This window comes from Leucopleurus acutus, assembly GCF_964270905.1.
Source record: "Leucopleurus acutus genome assembly, chromosome: 13".
In the NCBI taxonomy this organism is placed as follows: Eukaryota; Metazoa; Chordata; class Mammalia; order Artiodactyla; family Delphinidae; genus Leucopleurus; species Leucopleurus acutus.
The window spans coordinates 72,622,961-72,640,356 of record NC_139155.1 but is presented as its reverse complement, the minus strand read 5'-3'; the positions used below and the strand labels follow the sequence as shown (position 1 = coordinate 72,640,356).

General features: G+C 49.8%; 1 protein-coding gene across 5 annotated transcripts in view; it reads right to left on the bottom strand.

The window, feature by feature from the left end:
- Positions 1–17,396, bottom strand: part of ACACB (acetyl-CoA carboxylase beta) — a 122,063-nt gene that overhangs the window by 45,647 nt on the left and 59,020 nt on the right. For all 5 annotated transcript variants that reach the window (XM_082853242.1, XM_082853244.1, XM_082853246.1 and 2 more), the window contains 11 exons: positions 15,974–16,124; positions 15,772–15,875; positions 14,648–14,729; positions 12,046–12,191; positions 10,752–10,902; positions 9,093–9,227; positions 6,622–6,768; positions 4,995–5,183; positions 3,364–3,464; positions 1,721–1,809; positions 1,504–1,628 (listed from right to left, as the gene is read on the bottom strand). In XM_082853242.1, the coding sequence (XP_082709368.1) occupies positions 1,504–1,628; positions 1,721–1,809; positions 3,364–3,464; positions 4,995–5,183; positions 6,622–6,768; positions 9,093–9,227; positions 10,752–10,902; positions 12,046–12,191; positions 14,648–14,729; positions 15,772–15,875; positions 15,974–16,124 (1,420 nt within the window). The remainder of the gene's footprint in view (positions 1–1,503; positions 1,629–1,720; positions 1,810–3,363; positions 3,465–4,994; positions 5,184–6,621; positions 6,769–9,092; positions 9,228–10,751; positions 10,903–12,045; positions 12,192–14,647; positions 14,730–15,771; positions 15,876–15,973; positions 16,125–17,396) is intronic.

Below are 17,396 nucleotides of genomic sequence, written 5' to 3'. Positions count from 1 at the left end.
TGGCAGGCAGATTCTTAACCCCTGCGCCACCAGGGAAGTCCCCCAAATTTAATTTTGAAGAACTTCAAAACTACAGGAGATCAGTACATCAAAAATTATCCAGATTCAGCAATTGCTAAACTTTCACATTTGCTTTTCTAGTAAGCATACGTGCATGCCTGTACACACAAACACACTCTCTCACTCTTTTCTCTTTCTCTCTTTCAGTTGCAGACACCATGATCCTTTCCACTACTTCAGAATGTACCCCCTTGAGAAAAAAGATCTCTCCCCAGCTAACTGTAGAACTGTTAAAACACTCCAAAAATTGAACACTAGACCAATATTATTATCTAATATACAGTCCCCGTTTAAACTTCCCATTGGAGAAGCTTTCAGAAAGTACTAATGCCTGGGCCCCATCCACAGAAAGCCTGAGTTAATGGACCAAGGGCGGGGCCTGGGCATCTGTATTTTTTAAAAGCTCCCCCACCCCCACCCCAGGTGGTTCTCAAGTACAGCCTGGATTAAGAGAATCTCATGCTGCATTAGGAGATTTTTAAATGATTCTTTACAAAAATATCAATATTTATGAATCCATTTTGTTAGGGTGTTAACTGCCCTATAAGCCCAGGCCCAAATCTGGCCCACTGCCCAGTTTTGTAAATAAAGTTTTATTGGCACAGAGCCACACTCATTCATTCACATATTGTCTATGGCCACTTTCACGCTACAATGGCAGGACTGAGTAGTTTCAACATAGGCTGCATGGCCAAAGCCTGAAATATTTACTCTCTGGCCCCTTTACTCTGCCGACCCCTTCCTGCTATAAGCCAAGCCCAAGTCTCTGCTACTATCTGCTGATACTATATTTTCTAAGTCACGTCAAGGAAAAAAATCTTTAGCTATAAAGGATTGCTAATCATCACCCGGTAGGAGGAGAAATAAGAACAAAGACATTCCACGCTTCACCAAGAAGGCAAAATGAAAGCCCTACCAGAAGACTCGGAATCCAATACCCCTTGACTAATCATAGCTCATGACTCTGGAACCATGCTGTGGGTTCAAATCCACACTTATAAGCTGAGTACCCTTATAATGCACACACTTATAATGCACTTATAAGCTGAGTACCCTTGGGAAAGTGGTTTCACCTCTCTGTGCTCTGTCAAAGGAGGATGAGAACGGTACCGACCTCCTAGGGCTGCTTAGGGAATTAAACAAGTTAGTATTTGTAAAGCATGTCAGGAGTGCCTGGCACACAGTAGGGGCTTTGTGGGTTATTCATGACCTCCCCCCAGGGGTCAACAAATCCTACCTACTGCCTAGTTTTATAAGCAAAGTTTTATTGGGACACAGCCATGCCCATTTGCTTACACTGTGCCACAGCAGCATTGAGAGGTCAGGGCAGAGACCATATCCCGGGCTAAATCTAATATATTTACTCCCTGGCCCTTTCCAGAAAAAGTCGGTGGAGCCCTGAGCTACCCCCACTCTGGGTAAAGGGTGACTTTTCTTGCTTACGATCAACATGATCACCAGCTGGTTCTTCTTGGCCACCTGCGCATGGGAGAAGATGCAGTCCAACACCTGGGACATGTCTGGTTTCAGCTGCTCCCTGAGGTTTATCACACACTTGTCGTAGTGGGCTGCAGGGAGATAAAAGGCCACGTGGGGTAAGGCTCGGGGCCCCTCCTGCCCCCGTGGGCTTGTCACCAATGCTTGCGGTGGCGACTCTTGCCTTGTTGGAAATGGTGCTCAACCAGTAAATATCTTCGCAGGAGATCCAACACCACCGCCTTCATGTAGCCCCGGGTCCCACTGCGGTATCTGGGGAGGAAGGGAAGGCTGGCTTAGTGATCAACTCTACTTCCTGGGGTGCCGGAGTTATCCACAGCCAGGACTTTTATGATTTGAATAAGGAGAAAACACTAATAAAGAAACTGGAGGCTGCTCCCTCTAATCTTTAGGCCTGGGAGGGATGTGTGAGTTAGTTCATTTGTGCTAATAACTCCGCAGGCCAGGGAGAGCAGTGACTTGCCCAAGGTCACACATCCAATGCGAGGCCAAGCCTGAGCCTTTGGATGATGCCTGCCCGTCCCCAGAGAGAAGGAAAAACACTTACAGAGTTGGGATGCTGAAAGGGGTCAGCCTTGCATGCATGGTTGCAAAGCAAAAATTTTCAATTAACCACTCAGTGTATAAAGACAGATTGGAAAACAAAACAAAACAAAACTTGAAGGACATTTACCAAAAGATCCCTGTGTAAATTTCACGTCCCTTTTAAAACCAAACGGTAACCTGGATGTTCCTTAAACCATTTCCTCTCCTAAACTATTTCAGAACACAGGGAATTGAGTGTGTAAGAGAATGTGATGCTGAGTTTTAGGGAAGCTGAAAGCAGCTTCACCCCAGCATCACCAAAGGGCAACGAAAGAGAGGAAGAACCTAAAATACTCTCTTATTCAGATGTGATTTTAAAAACACACACGAACACAACATAAGACAGAGCTTTGAGATTTATATTTAACACACAAAATCCTGCTATGGAATTCGATTCGTTTGTCATTTCTCCTAGGCATTTCCATTGCTGAAGGATGGGTTCGTGTTAGCAGTCTAAGGGAGGCAAAGTGATCCTGCACATCCAGCTGTGACTCTCACTTGGTGGGGAATCCAAACTCCAATCTCCTTCCTCAGCTGCGATCCTATATTGTTAGTATAGGTCCCCATGAGCCAGGGAGCGCCCTGAAAAGGTCGGCATTTTCCTATAGTCCTATATCCTCTGTACCTCTGATAGTTTCTGCCCCATGGCTAACATGCGCTGAATTAATTCGCTGAAGTCTGAGAATGTTTGGATTCTGTCCTTATAGGCAAAGCTTTCTTGCTGGGTAGAGTTTTCAAGCAAAAGGGAAGTTCTTTTTATCATCAGAATAGTTCTCCCTGCTCAAGAACTACTTAAGATAAAATACAAATTCTTCGCCAACTCCTCCTTTGCAAGGATCCCCCAAAACCGCAAGGATAATCTGTATAATCCTTTACAGCCTGTATAGCCATCTCATCCCACTGTCTCATAATCAAAGCTACCACTTGGACTCACTATGTGTCAGCACTTTACAAAAATCAATCTGCTCATAGCTCAAAATGACTTATGGTGTGTGAAGTGTTTTTATCCCCATTTTACAGACTGGCAAACTGAGATTCACGGAGGTAAAGGGTGTTGCTTTGTTCTGCTGTTAGGAAGGGCTGTGCTGGGGCTGTAAGTGGGGTATCGGACCCCAGGCACTGTCTCTCAGTTTGAGCCTGCCCTTAAGATAGCACCACCCTGGGGCAATACATGGATAACTGAGTGTGATAACCACACCCCAAGGAGGGCCCAGGACTCACTTCTGGACCAGCTGCACAATGCTCTGGGTGTTCATGAAGAAGACCTCCCGATCAGCCTTCCGCTGCAGGGTGGCCGCATGGCAGTCCAGGATGGTGGCTATCTGCATGGGAAAACAGGACAGGTCACAGGCCACTCAAACCACACAATCTGGTTGCCACGCAGAAGTCACCAGAAGGACCCACCACAGGCTCCCATGGGGATCCCGTTCAAAAATTTAAAATTCCAGCCCCAAAGCCCTCTGGCCACCCAGAAACAGCTCTGCACACCCCACTCAACACGTGGCTTGAAGACTCAAGAGCTCAGAATGACAACAATCACATAAAGACACGCACCACTGTATCATCCCTCTCCACAAATACAAATGCCCTGGGGAAAGAGGAGAAGGGAATTTCCAACCCCAGGGAGCATGAGGGTGTTGGCTATGGGGGTCCTATTTTTACAGTTAGATTTAATGCGATCGGCATATTGTCTGTGGCGACAAAAAAAACATGTAATGAAAAACCTGCATCAATAACAAATTCCCAGAAGGTTCCAACATGTATTTTTCTCAACTGGGGTCCCTGAGAGCTTTATTTTCATTATTTTTTAGTTGAGATAGAATTCATATACCATCCTCTTCCGCCCCCCTTCTTTTAAAGTGTACAATTAATTCCGTGCTTTTAGTATATTCACAGAGTTGTGCAACCACCACCGCTATCCAATTTCAGAGCGTTTTCTTCTTCCCCAAAGAAATCCTATAACCATTAGCAGCTACTCGCCAACCCCCCCGCCCCCAGCCCCTGGCAACCACTGATCTACTTCCTCTTCTCCGTGGATTTGCCAGTTCTGAATGTTTCATATAAATGGAATCAGGCAACACGTGGTCTTTAATGATTGGCTTCTTTCACTGCGCATCATGTTCTCAAGGTTCATCCCTGGGGTAGCATGAATCAGTATTTCATTCCTTTTTATGGCCGAACGATACTCCAACCTAGAGGTTGACCTCTGGGAATAAACTGACTTACACTGACCTCGGGCGCCCCAAATTGCTGACATGTGGGTGGGGTGATGGTGGGAGGCAGCCCTTATAACCAGGCAGAGGGCATGAAGATAAAAAAGAGATGGCTCTTCAAAATGCAGATTTCCTTTAAAACGCCTGATAAAAGCGACCCCAAAAAAGAACAAAACGAGGCCATTGTAGAATTATTAGAGATTTCTGATACTACCCGGGAATGGTTTCCATTCTTAAATAATATTATATATATGTATAGCCCCAAGTTCGTCACCTTACACAAAGCAGAGGGGCAGAATCAGTACTACACACTGGCAAGAAGAACTCACAATGTCCTCTACTGTGTCAGCCAGCGTATTTTTGGAAAACGCTCACTCTGTTTGCACCAACTGCTTACTCCTGTTCCGCAGCCGAGTTATACAGAGTGAGGCCTAATAACTGTTTATGTTCCTCTAAACAACTGTTGTTTTGGGGGAAATGCTGCGATCCTGCAGAGAAGGCGTGAAAGAAAACTCTCAGTCCCCAGCATCTCGGCTGTAAGTGGGTCTCGTGAAGCCCGATTTGATCAGAGACCGGACGTCCCCACTGGTGGGGAGACGGGTTCCCAGCGGGGCTGGGGTGGGGGTGGGGGGCACCCACCTGCTGGCTGGGGAACTGGCACAGCACCGAGGTGATGTTGCTGGCGTACTGGGCCATCACCCTGCGGACAGCCTTCTCCACGGGGGCGGGGATGCGGCCCGACACGCTGGTCATGATCTCCTGCAGATCCAGCAGTGGCAGCGTTGGGTGCCGCAGGGTCATCAGGAGTTTCTGCACCCAGTCCTTCAGCTGCAGCGGGGAGCACAGAGTCAGCCCAAGGCTGTGCTGGGGGCATGGGCACGGCCGCCCACCACGGGGCGGCTGACACACTCAGCCCATCCAGGCCCCGTGCACGTGAGTGGCCAAAGATCTAGACCCAGTGGCCTGTGGAACAGTCCAGAGTAGAATGGCCCCCTGACCACAGGGGGAATGAACACCCAGTTTCCCGACCCAGGAAGGCCCCACTCCCCTCTCCATGCATCCAAACAGCCAGCCTGGTGTGGGGATAGAACACCAGGCCCTGGGAAAAACGAACATTTGTGGGACACTGGCTTTGTGCCAGACACTGTCTTAGGTCCTGGATTTGCATATTCTCATTGATCCTCAGAGACAACCCCACAAAGTAGGAATAATCATTATTTGCATTTTCCAGTTGAGGAAACTGAAACACAGAGAGGTTAATTAAGTTACCCAAAGTCACCCAGCTAGTAGGAAGCAAAGCCAGGATGCAAACTCAGGCAGACTCAGAGACTCTTAACAGCTGCATTGCACTGCTTCCGGCTCACCCGGAAGCAGAACTGTTGATGGTCTTTGAATGGGGAGGATAATGGCGCCAACCCCATAATGTGGTTGTAAGGTTTAAAAATGAAACCATGCACACACAGGCAAGTGCAAAGACTTAAAAAAAAGTTGTAATTCTAGCAGTTAAGCAGCATAACCTAGGGGCTAAGTGCATGGACTCTGAAGCTAGGGGGCCAGGGTTCAAGTCCCCTCTTTGCCTCTTCATGGGTGAAACCAGGCAAATTTTGTAGCCTCTCTGTGCCTCAGTTTCCTCACCTGTAAAATGGAAATAATAACAGTTCTTACCTCCTAGGTTGCTGGGACGGTGAAATGACTTAATAAGGTTCAAGTACTTAGAGTAGTAGATGGCACATAGCATGTACAGGACAAGGGCTGAGTTATTACTATGACCACCAACACTGTGATTGGCTTTTCTGGGATGGAATGGGATGTGGCACAGTTTTATAGTTACTGACGTTGAGTTTAGCAGCATGGGTCTTTCACGGAGGTCTGAAAATTTGAGGACTTGTTTCTCTACAGACAACGGGACCCTGGGATGATGAACAGAGTTGTGTTTCTGGACAAAGCCCTTCCTCGCTGTCTCTTTAAGAGGGTGACCCACATCGACTCCTTTCTTAACTTACTATGTGAACATTCTCAGTGTTGAGCTGAACCCAACCCCAAAAAGCAATGTCACCTTTACAACAGTTTATAATCAGAGAGAAACATACACTGATGTTTACAATGAAACTGAGGAACTTCCTGAGAACGGGTCCTTGATAGAAACACCAGAGGATGAATCATTTTCTCATTTCTTACCTCAATAAAGATCTCTGGGATCTTCTGGCTCTCATACGGACCTATGCACGTGTGTGTGATACACACCTACCCTGCCCACGTGACCCACCTTGATGCTAAAAATAGGCTCCGGCAGACAGTAGCCCTTCATGACGTTCCTCAGATTTTCCAGGACACTGCGAAAAACCTGGTGCAGTTTCTCTCCGAGGATGGGCAGCGTTGGTTGGGAGGGGAGCTCTCCCGTGAATGGCTCAGCCTGATGGGACACCACAGGAGTCAGAGGTCAAGGCCACTGTGGCCTCTGAATGAGACACGCAAGCCAAGGGCTGAGGCAGAGCTACCAACACACAATATACACAATACACATAATGCGGTTATCATGAAGCCTGCGGGGGAGGGGGGAACAGAAGAAAACATTGTATTGGAAAGTTAAAATTGCTACATTCACACCCCTGTGTGAGGTTTCCAAATCTTCCCCTTTACAAATGTCAGAGTCAATTATGTGCCCCAAATAATTCTGGAGGGCATTAGATGTGATTGAAAACAAAATGTTCACATGTTGAGATCTGGGGAAGTCATTCTGGCTTCTACATGAGTTAACTTGAATTTCATGCTAACTAGAGCAGCCAGTTTGTAGCCAATCAAACATACACTGTACATAAGCTTTAATTATTAAAGAAAAGGGCGCACTGACCAGAAGTAAAGAATGTCCACGTTAAAAATAAAGATGAAATGCCTCCCTTCCTCGGACGCCCATGCTGGTTCTCCTCTGATGATAAGATTCCCTTCCCAGGTGCCAAGGCCATATGGACTCGCTGTGTACCTGCTGATCTGTTCTGTTTGTGTGTGTGTGTGTGTGTGTGTCCTGAAACCTTGAAGGAATGTATCCCTGACTTGTTTCATGTTCTTTGTTCTGACAAGACATAAAACTGTTCTGAAAAAAATGCTCCTTGGGAGCAGTTCCTCAGAGTTATCTGAAAGGTTGTCTTTCGGGCTATGGTCCTCAGTTTGGTTCAAATAAAACTTTTTCTATTCCTATTAAAGACTGTTTATTATTTTTGTCGACAGATGTTTTTGTTTTGCTTTGCTTTCAAACCAAGATCATCTTCCTGTTTTTTTCCATTTATTTCAGTCTCACTCGAACCCCAAAGATGAATGCCTAGCAAGGTGAAAATTTAGGAAACTGTCATGCAAGTGTACGTGCTTTTTTTTTTTTTTTTTTTTTTGCGGTACGCGGGCCTCTCACTGTTGTGGCCTCTCCCGTTGCGGAGCACAGGCTCCGGACGCGCAGGCTCAGCGGCCATGGCTCATAGGCCCAGCTGCTCCGCGGCATGTGGGATCTTCCCGGACTGGGGCACAAACCCGTGTCCCCTGCATCGGCAGGCGGACTCTCAACCACTGCGCCACCAGGGAAGCCCGTGTACGTGCTTTTTGTAAATCATAAACATTTAGCCTTAAAGGATCCCCAAATAAAAAGCTCCCCAAAGGGGCAACACTGACTTAATGTATCCATTCGTCTGTTAATTTATTCTACAAATATCCACTCAACACCAACTGTGGGAGGCGCTGGGACCCAGGAGCTGGGGCATGCTATTCTGCTGGCCCAGAACCCTCAGCTTCCTGTCCCTGGACTCCACTCCCAACCCTGCAGGCTTCTCTCACCCTTGAAGATTAACCGGAGGGTTTCCCCTCTCCACAATCTGCTGCTGGCTTCTCCACCTGGGCCCACACAGCCAGCGGCCAAGCGCAGTCCCTCTGACTGCACTTACTGAGCTGAATTACAAAGGCTTATCTGCCTGTCTTCCTCACGGGCATCTGTGAGCCTCCTGACCTGTGGCTGGGCGCTGTCTCAAGAACCTAGCCCGGGAAACGTTTGCTAAAAGGAATCACAAAGCAAGCATAGACCTTCCTGGTGATCTAACAAAGCTCAGTCTATTTCTAGCTTTGGGAACCCTCTAAAAAGAATAATGAAAAGAAGGAGAAGAAAACAAATGAAACTAATAGAATAGTCTGAAGAAAAGAGTCGATTTGATTTTTTTAAAAAATGCTTTTCTAGCTTTTCTTTTTCCCCCGGCATATACACTAATTATTGTAGAGAAAACAAAATTACATGCATAGATGGCAAGCCACCTCCCCGCAGGCCTGGCTCACTCTAGGAGGGTAAGTCATGTCACGTCACGGAGACCTGACAGCTCTATATAACGCACTGGGGGGATGATGTTTTCATCAAAGTTCACAGGAAGAACACTTCCCCTGTAAGCGTCTGGGAGAAAGTTCTTCCAGGCAGAGGGAGCTGGCCCCAGGGGGACGGGTCTGGAGCATTAGTTTAAGGGAGGGGTAGTGGGGGAGGAGATGAAGCCAGGGAAGAAAGCAGGGCACAGCTCAAGGGGGGGTCTTGGAGATCATCGGAAACACATGGCTTTCATTCTAAGTGGGATGGGAAGCTGCTGAGAAGGATGTGAGCACAGGCAGACACACCCTTATGCCCATCGTGCTGGCTGCTGGGAGCGGGTGGTGGCGGGAGATCCGGGGCCACAAGCCTATCTGGCTCACGGGGTAGCTGTGCCGGGTGCCACATACCGGGTGCACTTTAGAAGGGTCATCGAGGTCCAGCCTGGCCACCACACAGCCTGCTTCCAACACAGCCCCTGGGCGCTTGACGTACTTCACCCGGCCACTTTCCTGCACATTCAGGGTCGTGATCATCTTCATCACCTGTTTTGCAGAAAGAAGAAATTAGATGGAGCCCACTAGGACTGGCCGGTGTCACCCCAAACTAGTAACTCTGGAGCAGGGACCGTGTCATTTACATTGAATGACTCCGTGGGCAGAGTTCAAGCGGAGGGGAGAGAGGGAACCAGCATTTACACAATCTGTTGTGTACCAGGCACAGTGCTGGGCATAAATTTTTTCCATCTGCAAAGCCAGCCAGAGAGGCAGGTGTTCATTGTGCCCATTTTACAGACATGGAAACTGATCTTTATTTCCAAAGGAAGGCCTCTCTCTTAGAAATACAGATGAATCATATGATGTAGGGTGACTGACACACACATTCCTAAAATGCGGTGCATTTTGTGACCAGCTCCGGTTTTTAAAGGCAGTGAGAAAACCCTCTGGGGAATGAAGAACATGACTGCAGTACAGTCATCAGCCCCTTGAACTGGTCTGAGAGTCGGGCCGTGTGGACGTGATGAGTTTTGTTATCACGTGTGGGCTGCAGACCGACAGGACTGTCCCACCCTTTGCTCAGAAGTTCACAGCTTGGGCACCCAAGTCAGCCAGGCCTGGGATGGAATCCTGCTCCCACCCATCACTCTGTGATCTCCACACGTGCCTTCCCCTCTCTGAGCCTCAGTTTTCCCAACAGTAAAATGGGAGGAAATGACAGTCTTGCCTCACAGGGCGCTGATAAGGATGAAGCAGGATGGCACATAGTCGGAGGCCGACAAGCGTCAGCTACTACCGTTGCTATATTTTCATTACAAAAATCACTGTTTTCCTGGACAGCAGAGAATGGAGGCCAGGTTTGAATCCTGGCTTGATGTGACCTTGAGTGAGTTCCTTAGACTGTCTGGGCCCCGTGTCTTCATGTACAAAATGGGGGTCCCATCTGTGTCCAACTTATATGATTGCTGGGAAGATTAAAGAAGGTAATTAAAGACAGATAAAATGCTTAGAATAGTGCTTGCCACGTGGGAAGTGCTTTGCTTCTGTTGGCTTACCACTTTTTGGTTTTTTGTTTTGTTTTTTTTTTGCGGTACGCGGGCCTCTCACTATTGTGGCCTCTCCCGTTGCGAAGCAACAGGCTCCGGACGCGCAGGCTCAGCGGCCATGGCTCACGGGCCCAGCCGCTCCGCTGCATGTGGGATCTTCCCGGACCGGGGCACGAACCCATGTCCCCTGCATCGGCAGGCGGGCTCTCAACCACTGCGCCACCAGGGAAGCCCGGCTTACCACTTTTTAATTGTCCGCATCATGATCATTCATCGGTTCTTACTCACTCCTGGGGAGGTATATATTTCTGAGATTTTTTTTTCCCTTCGGATATTGCAGGGAATTGGGGCTGAACCCCACACACATGGCTCTCTTAGGAATCTGCAGATGACAGCCCAGGTGAGAGGGTAGGTCTGTTGGCTTAGATGAAGCAGCATTGGCAGATGGCCCTCCCTGGGGGAGGGGGTGTAAGAGAGACCTGGCTGCAGCCCTACCTCCCTCCCAGGGGGCTAGCTCTGCAGTCACCTCTATCTCAGCATAGCTGCCCCCAGCCTCGATGTGGTCCCCGTCCTCCACCATGTACTGTATCAGTTTCCCCGTCGAAGGGGCTCTCAGGACCGTGGGATCATTCTCCTTCTCAAACACACACGTCTTGTTGCCGATGGTGATTCGGTAACTGGAGAGAGAAGGAGTGGGGAGGTGGTGGGGAGACTGGGGAGGACCGTCGACCCAGGTGCCCGAGTCAGGGTTTCGACAGCCTCTTCCCTTCCTAAAGGCAGCCGGGAGCATCACCCTGTGTGTGGTTTGAGGGACTTACTCCATTTTTCCCAAATGGTAGCATTTGACAGTTACCGCAGAGGCTTTGGGAGTGAGCTGGGTGGGACCCTTTACTGGCTGAAAACTAGTTCCTTTTCATGACATAATTCCAACAGGCTCTGGCATAGAGAAAGCGATCAATCACTATTATTCAGTAAATACTGACCCACTGAAAGCCTTCACCTTAGAATTGGGAAGAGCATGCCTTATCATCATCTTGAACATTCTTGGCAGACAGAACACAGGTTAAAAAGAGGTAAAAGAAACACCGATCTGGGATGAATCTAGTCCACCTTCTTCCATCGAGGATTCGGAAGGGAATCTAACTGGAGCTTTTTCAGGCACGGGGCCTCTGGAACCCCACTCCTCCCCATCTTATTCTCTTGGTCGGGGGGGGGGGGGTCTTTGCTGCCTTTCCGTGGGGGTGGGCGGGTCTGTTTCATCATGTGAGCTCAGGGTGGTCAGAAACGCTGGACCAGGAGGACACGCGATGCCCCCGTGCAAAGTGCTTCCGGATCATCCCGCCCTCCACCCATCCAGACACAGAGCAAGCTTTCCTGCCGCCATCTGCTCGTTCGATGTGTCTCTTCCCCCACAGACTCCATGAGTCATGACCACGGCTGTATCCTAACACCTAGCGCAGCATCTGGTGTAAGCAGATGCTCAATAAATAGCCCCTTCCCTAATCGGACGACCTCATCTTCTCCAAGCCTTGATCTGATGGGTGTGGACACTGCAGCTCAGACCCGGAGCCTCTGGCACTCAGCACACACCTTGCAGGCCGTGGAGCTGGGAGTCACGTCCCATTCGGCTCTGAATCCTCCCAAGTCACTAGAAAAGGGCCCCCTGGGAGCCTCCCATAAATGCCTGCCAGCTGCATGGAATTCCAGCCGAGAGATTAACCTCTCCAGGAGCCCCAGAACGTTCCAGAGAAGGTGCCTTAGCTAAGACCCTCAGACCTGCAGGGGAGAGCTGGCTCTGTGTGCCCTCCACGACCACACACCTGTCGACCTCCTCCTTCAGGTACGTGGTGTAGCTGCTGCCACTGTAGGACAGCAGCAGTCCCCCGTCGTTCAGCCGGTGGGCGTCGATCTCGATATGACAGCCGTTCATGATGAGGACGAACATGGTTGGAGACTGCCGGGCCACCTGTGGGGACAGTTCAACGTCCCCACCTGAAATGAGGATGCCTGCTTGACCCTGTGCCCCCAGAGCATCACCTGGCCCCCCTGACCACAAGCAAAGGCTAGTGTCCACAGCGGGAGTGCTGGGGTGGACACCTCACCTCTCGAGGCCCAGCCCTCGCTCAACCCAAGGGAGCAGCGACGGGGAGGGAGCCCGGGGTCAGCGAGCCACACCTGCACTGTGGGTGGGCTAGTGGCTGCCGGCCGCAGGTGTAGCCCCAGGCCGGGCATCACTGTCCATTGTGTGCCCTTGAGGGCTGGGGGCTTTCTTCTGATCCTGTCTCCAAGCAGGGTTGCCCTGGGAGCCAGGGAGATGGGGGTCTTGCTCTGGGTGAGGCAGACCTGGGGCCTCCATCAGTGGCCTGGACATGGACTTGGGCTCTGCCCGCTAGACCTGGCCCTGCCCAGGGGCACACAATGGATCTGGGACACTGGAAGGAGACATATACGGCCAGGCCCTGGCCTCAGCTCTGCATTTCAATCTGAAATACCAGCCCCCACCTGGCCCTCAGTTCAAAGTATGTGCTCTCTCTCAGAAAACTAACACCCTAAAGAGCCCTCAACCTCTAAAATATATATATAGTGACAAAAGATGGCAAGAAATAGAGGAATATTTATTGCCACGTTATTTATGGGAAAACCTAGAATCAAACGAGCTCTCCAACAGTGGGTGCTGCCATGGAATGTTCTAGACTACACTGTCAAATATGGTAGCCCCTAGCCAGATGTTCAAATGTAAGTTAATTAAAATTAAATGAAAGATAGAATTCAGCTCCTCAGTTACACTCGCCACATTTCAAGTACTCCATAGCCCCAGGTGGCCCATACTGGACAGAGCACATTTAGAACATTTCCATACCTGCGGAAAGTACTATTGGATCATGCTGCAGACTCTAAACTGATGTTAGGAAAACTTGCTAATAACAGGGGGAAACTATAGGCCATGACAATATCAAAGCAGTAAAAACATCTGCACTATGATCTTAACTTTATAAAAGCAATGCATAAGGAAAAAAATAACTGAAAAGAAGTCTGCTAAAATGTCTGCACCCGGGCCACAGCAGTGAAAGCGCCGAATCCTAACCACTAGACCACCAGGGAGCTCCCCCATGGTGGACTGTTTTTCTGACGCTTCATGCTTGTTTGCTGTCTTGAAATGTTCTGCAACGAGCATGTGTCATATTTAAAATCAAGTTGAGGGGACCCAGGCCCCCAGAGGTAGCCAGGAAGCATCAGAGGCAAAAGGGAAGCGATTTTACACACGTTACGTGGATAACACACTCGTGTGGCTGAACGAAGCCTGAGACTCTCCAAAGTTGAAAGTTCAATGTATGCTCAGCAATGTTCAAAATCAAGTAAGAGAAAATAAAAATTCTGTTGCCTTTTCCATGGAATGTGAGGCTGGGAAGTGCTGGGGAGGCCCTGGCTTCCCAGGGACACATCGCTCCAAAGGTCACCCCGACTTGGACCCGGGGGGCTCACCCTGTGCTCGCACATCTCAAACATTCTTTGATACTCTGCTGAATTGGCCTGGGACGGCTCAGGACGGGTAACTAGATATTTCCAACAGAGAAGAGCGACACTGACAAGTTCCAGGGATGCCGGTGATAGACCCGGAAGCAGTCAGAAATCCACACATTGATTCTCGGTGCAGAGACGCTGGACAAAGCCAGTCTCACAGCCCTGGGAAGTGCAGCCAGACGCTCTGCTCTTGAGCAGTGGTCCGGCTCACACTGTGTAAGGGGTTGAATTACGTCCCCCCAAATTCAAGTCCTCCCTGGAACCTCAGCTTGTGACCTTAATGGAAATAGGGTCTTTGCAGATGTAGTTAGTTAAGGAGGGGTTGTGCCAGATTAGGCTGAACCCTAAATCCAGTCTGACTGGTGTTCTTGTAAGAGAAGAGACCCAGAGAGACAGGCACAGAAGGATGAGGATGTGAAGACAGACAGACAGACACAGACACACTCAGAGAAGGTGGCCGTACAAAGCCAGAGACTGGTAGAGACTGGAGTGACAACCTACAAGCTAAGGAACACCAAGGACTGCCCACAACTACCAGAAGCTAGGAATGCATGCTCCCTGGGAGCCTTCAAAGAGACCATGGCCCAGCCAACACCTTGATTTTGGACTTCCGGCCTCCAGAACTGAGAGACTATAAATTTCTGTTGTTTGAAGTGACACCAGTTTATGGGACTTCATTACGGCAGCCACGGGAAACCAACACATGCTCTAACGTGCCTTGTGTGCGTGGCTCAAGCCTACGGGTTCTGGAATCCAAAGACCTTAGATTTCAAGGTCACGGGACTGCACGGGGAGTCCTGGGACCAAGCATGAGAAAATCCACTGCAGGGATGGCCCACTGCAGAAATAAAACTTCCTTGAGCCACCAGAGTGTGGGAGACATCTAACAGGGACCTTTACCTTGAGGATGTATTTAACGCCTCCGTAGATTAATTCTACATCCACAATGTTCAGCAGAGAGTCTGCGGGGAGGACCTGGCCCCTGAGAGAGAAGACAGACCTGTGGTCAGTTTGGGAGTGACCAAGAACTCCGCAGCCATCCATCCCCTGGATATGAAAATCCACCCACTCTTTGCCTCTTCTAACTATCAACACACCTGATTGATAAAAGGCAAGGAATGGAGAGTCCCAAGGAACCTGACATCCCTTAGAACTTAAGGAAACTGCTCTTGCTACAGGATGTGACATTTCCAAAAGGCTCCTCTAAGAAGCAATAATCATATTGCTTCTTCTTGAAAAAATTCCTTATGTGGGAATTCTGCCACCCGCTTATGAAAGAAACGAATGCACGGATTGGGATTCTATTACCATCCAAAAGCAGATTATCCAAGCACTAAGAACTTTCGCCCTAGTTCCCTTTCAGTAGCTTCCTTTGCCCACCACAGTGGTTTTCAAGGTGGGCTCTGCCTCTACCCCGAGGACATCTGGCAATATCTGGAGACATACGTGATTGTTCTGACTTCCAGGGGGAGAGGGGATGCTGTGGATGGGACCAGGGATGCTGCTAACTTCCTACCCTGTCCCACAGGACAGCCCTCACCACAAAAGATGACCCAGCCCAAAAGGTCAGTGGTGCTGAGGTTGGGAAACCCTGGTCTATCCCAAGAGGGAGCTCCTGGCTACTTCCACAGGGTCCATTTCACTGGTCATCTGATTCAGGTGAGGGTCTGGGAAAGGACCATTTGTAGAGGTGACCTATAACCTGCTTTGCTTCTCAAATCCACCTCCTCCTCTCCGGACTCCTGAGTGTTACGACGTACCTTGCACAGGTCAGCACGAATAAGCGCACCGCTGTCTATAGGATGATGGCTGCGTTGGCCTCGAGTATCCCTCCCCTCCCGCCCCCTGCCCCAGCGTCTTCTAGGGCAGCCCAGGTTTGTCCAAGGAATTCCACAGAGGCAAGCACGTAGGAGAGGGTCACTGATTGCTTGCTGATGGATTTACACCCAAACAAAGCGTGTTTCTGCCTTACTTGCCACCAGCACGTATCCCAAGAGGGGAAAGGAAGTACCCGCGGGCCCCACCTCTCCAGCGAGTGTAAGAAATCCGTCATGCAGGTCCTGAACATCGAGTCGGCCACGTTCAAGGCTCCGCACACCACCCCGAGCATGATATCCGGCTTCTCGGCCTGGGAGAGACTCTGCACATCAGTATCCACAGTGACCAAAGCCACGGGGAGCCAGGAGGGCTCCAGGACCCCCAGGGGAGACACGTGCAGCTCCCCACCTGCACTTTCTCGGCGATGAGATTATCCAACCAGCTGGTGTCAATGTCGTTGTTCTGGAAGCTCTCGGTCTCCAGGAGGTTGGTGAGATATTCCACGGTAGTCCTGAAGTCGCCCCGGATGGAGAGTTCCTTCAGAGCCACCACCATGTTCCTTGAAGGGAAGGCACACGGATTGTTTTCCCAGTTAACGTACACGTCATCAGAGTTCCAGAGTGGTTTCCAGTGAGTCAGAACCACACAGAAGTTTAGGGAGGGCCCTGAGTCAGACGGCTTGGGGCAATGTCAGCTCCAGCACTGACTGGTACAGCAAATCTTGGGCCAGTGGCTTAAATGCCTGGGCCTCAGTTTCCTCATCTGGAAGATGGGGGAATAACCCTGCCTTCACACAGATGCTTGGGGATTAAAATGAGACAGTCTGTATAAAGCACACGGTCACTGATCAATAAACCTTAACTGCTATGAAATGGTTTATCACAGTGATTCTAATTGTTATTAACCATGCCAGCTGCTCTGACTCCCTCTCCCGCTGGACCTACCAAAGTCCCCCAGTGTCCCAAGAATGAGCCGCTCTTTACCTGTCCACACAGCTGTCCGGTGTGCCTGGGCTGCACGAGTAGGTGGCTAACACCAGTGCCCCCCTCGGGGCATGGCGGTCACCAGCCCACACGTGCTTGGCTGTAACTACCTGCAGTTTCCCAGAGGGGCTGCCTCCCCCCAAACAGGGTGTCCAGTCCAAAGGGCAGAAACCTCCGCTCTCCATGAAATAATAGGGAGAAAGTTATGGGGAAAGGCACCAGAGGAAGAGGGGGCGTAGGAACCCTTCCTGGGGGAGGAGAGCTTCCACACCAGTTACGACGCTCTTGCATGCTGCCAGCAGGTGTGACAAAGGGGCCACGAGACCCCAGCGGGAGGGAGAGAAAATGAAGACACAGTGAGGTTAAATGAGGGTGTCAAATAGGCTACTGCAAGTTGGGTATGGGACCTGAACCTGCATCTACAGGCTGAGTCACTGGATTCAAAGGTGACCAACTTGTCCCGGTTGGCTCAGGACTTCCCCAGTTTTAGCACTGAGAAATCCCACATCCCGGGAAACACTCAGTCCTGGGAAAACAGGGACAGTTGATCCCCCTCTTGGACACTGACAGCAATAAGAGCTGGAATTTTTCCTTCCTATTCTGCTGAAGTGATTACTGGCCACTCACGGTGTGGGACAAGACACAGGTCCCTTCACTCAGAGACAGCTGGGCTGGCTGACCACCATCCCACCTTTTATTAATCCTTATTTGCTCCAAGCGTCTCAATTTTTCACTGATTAAGATGAATTATTCAAAGCTGGCAAAGAAACTCTCTCCCTCAAAGCAGCAAACGCCATTTAATTCATGGCTAAGTGCCCCAGCCCAGACGGATTTAAACGCTTTTCAAA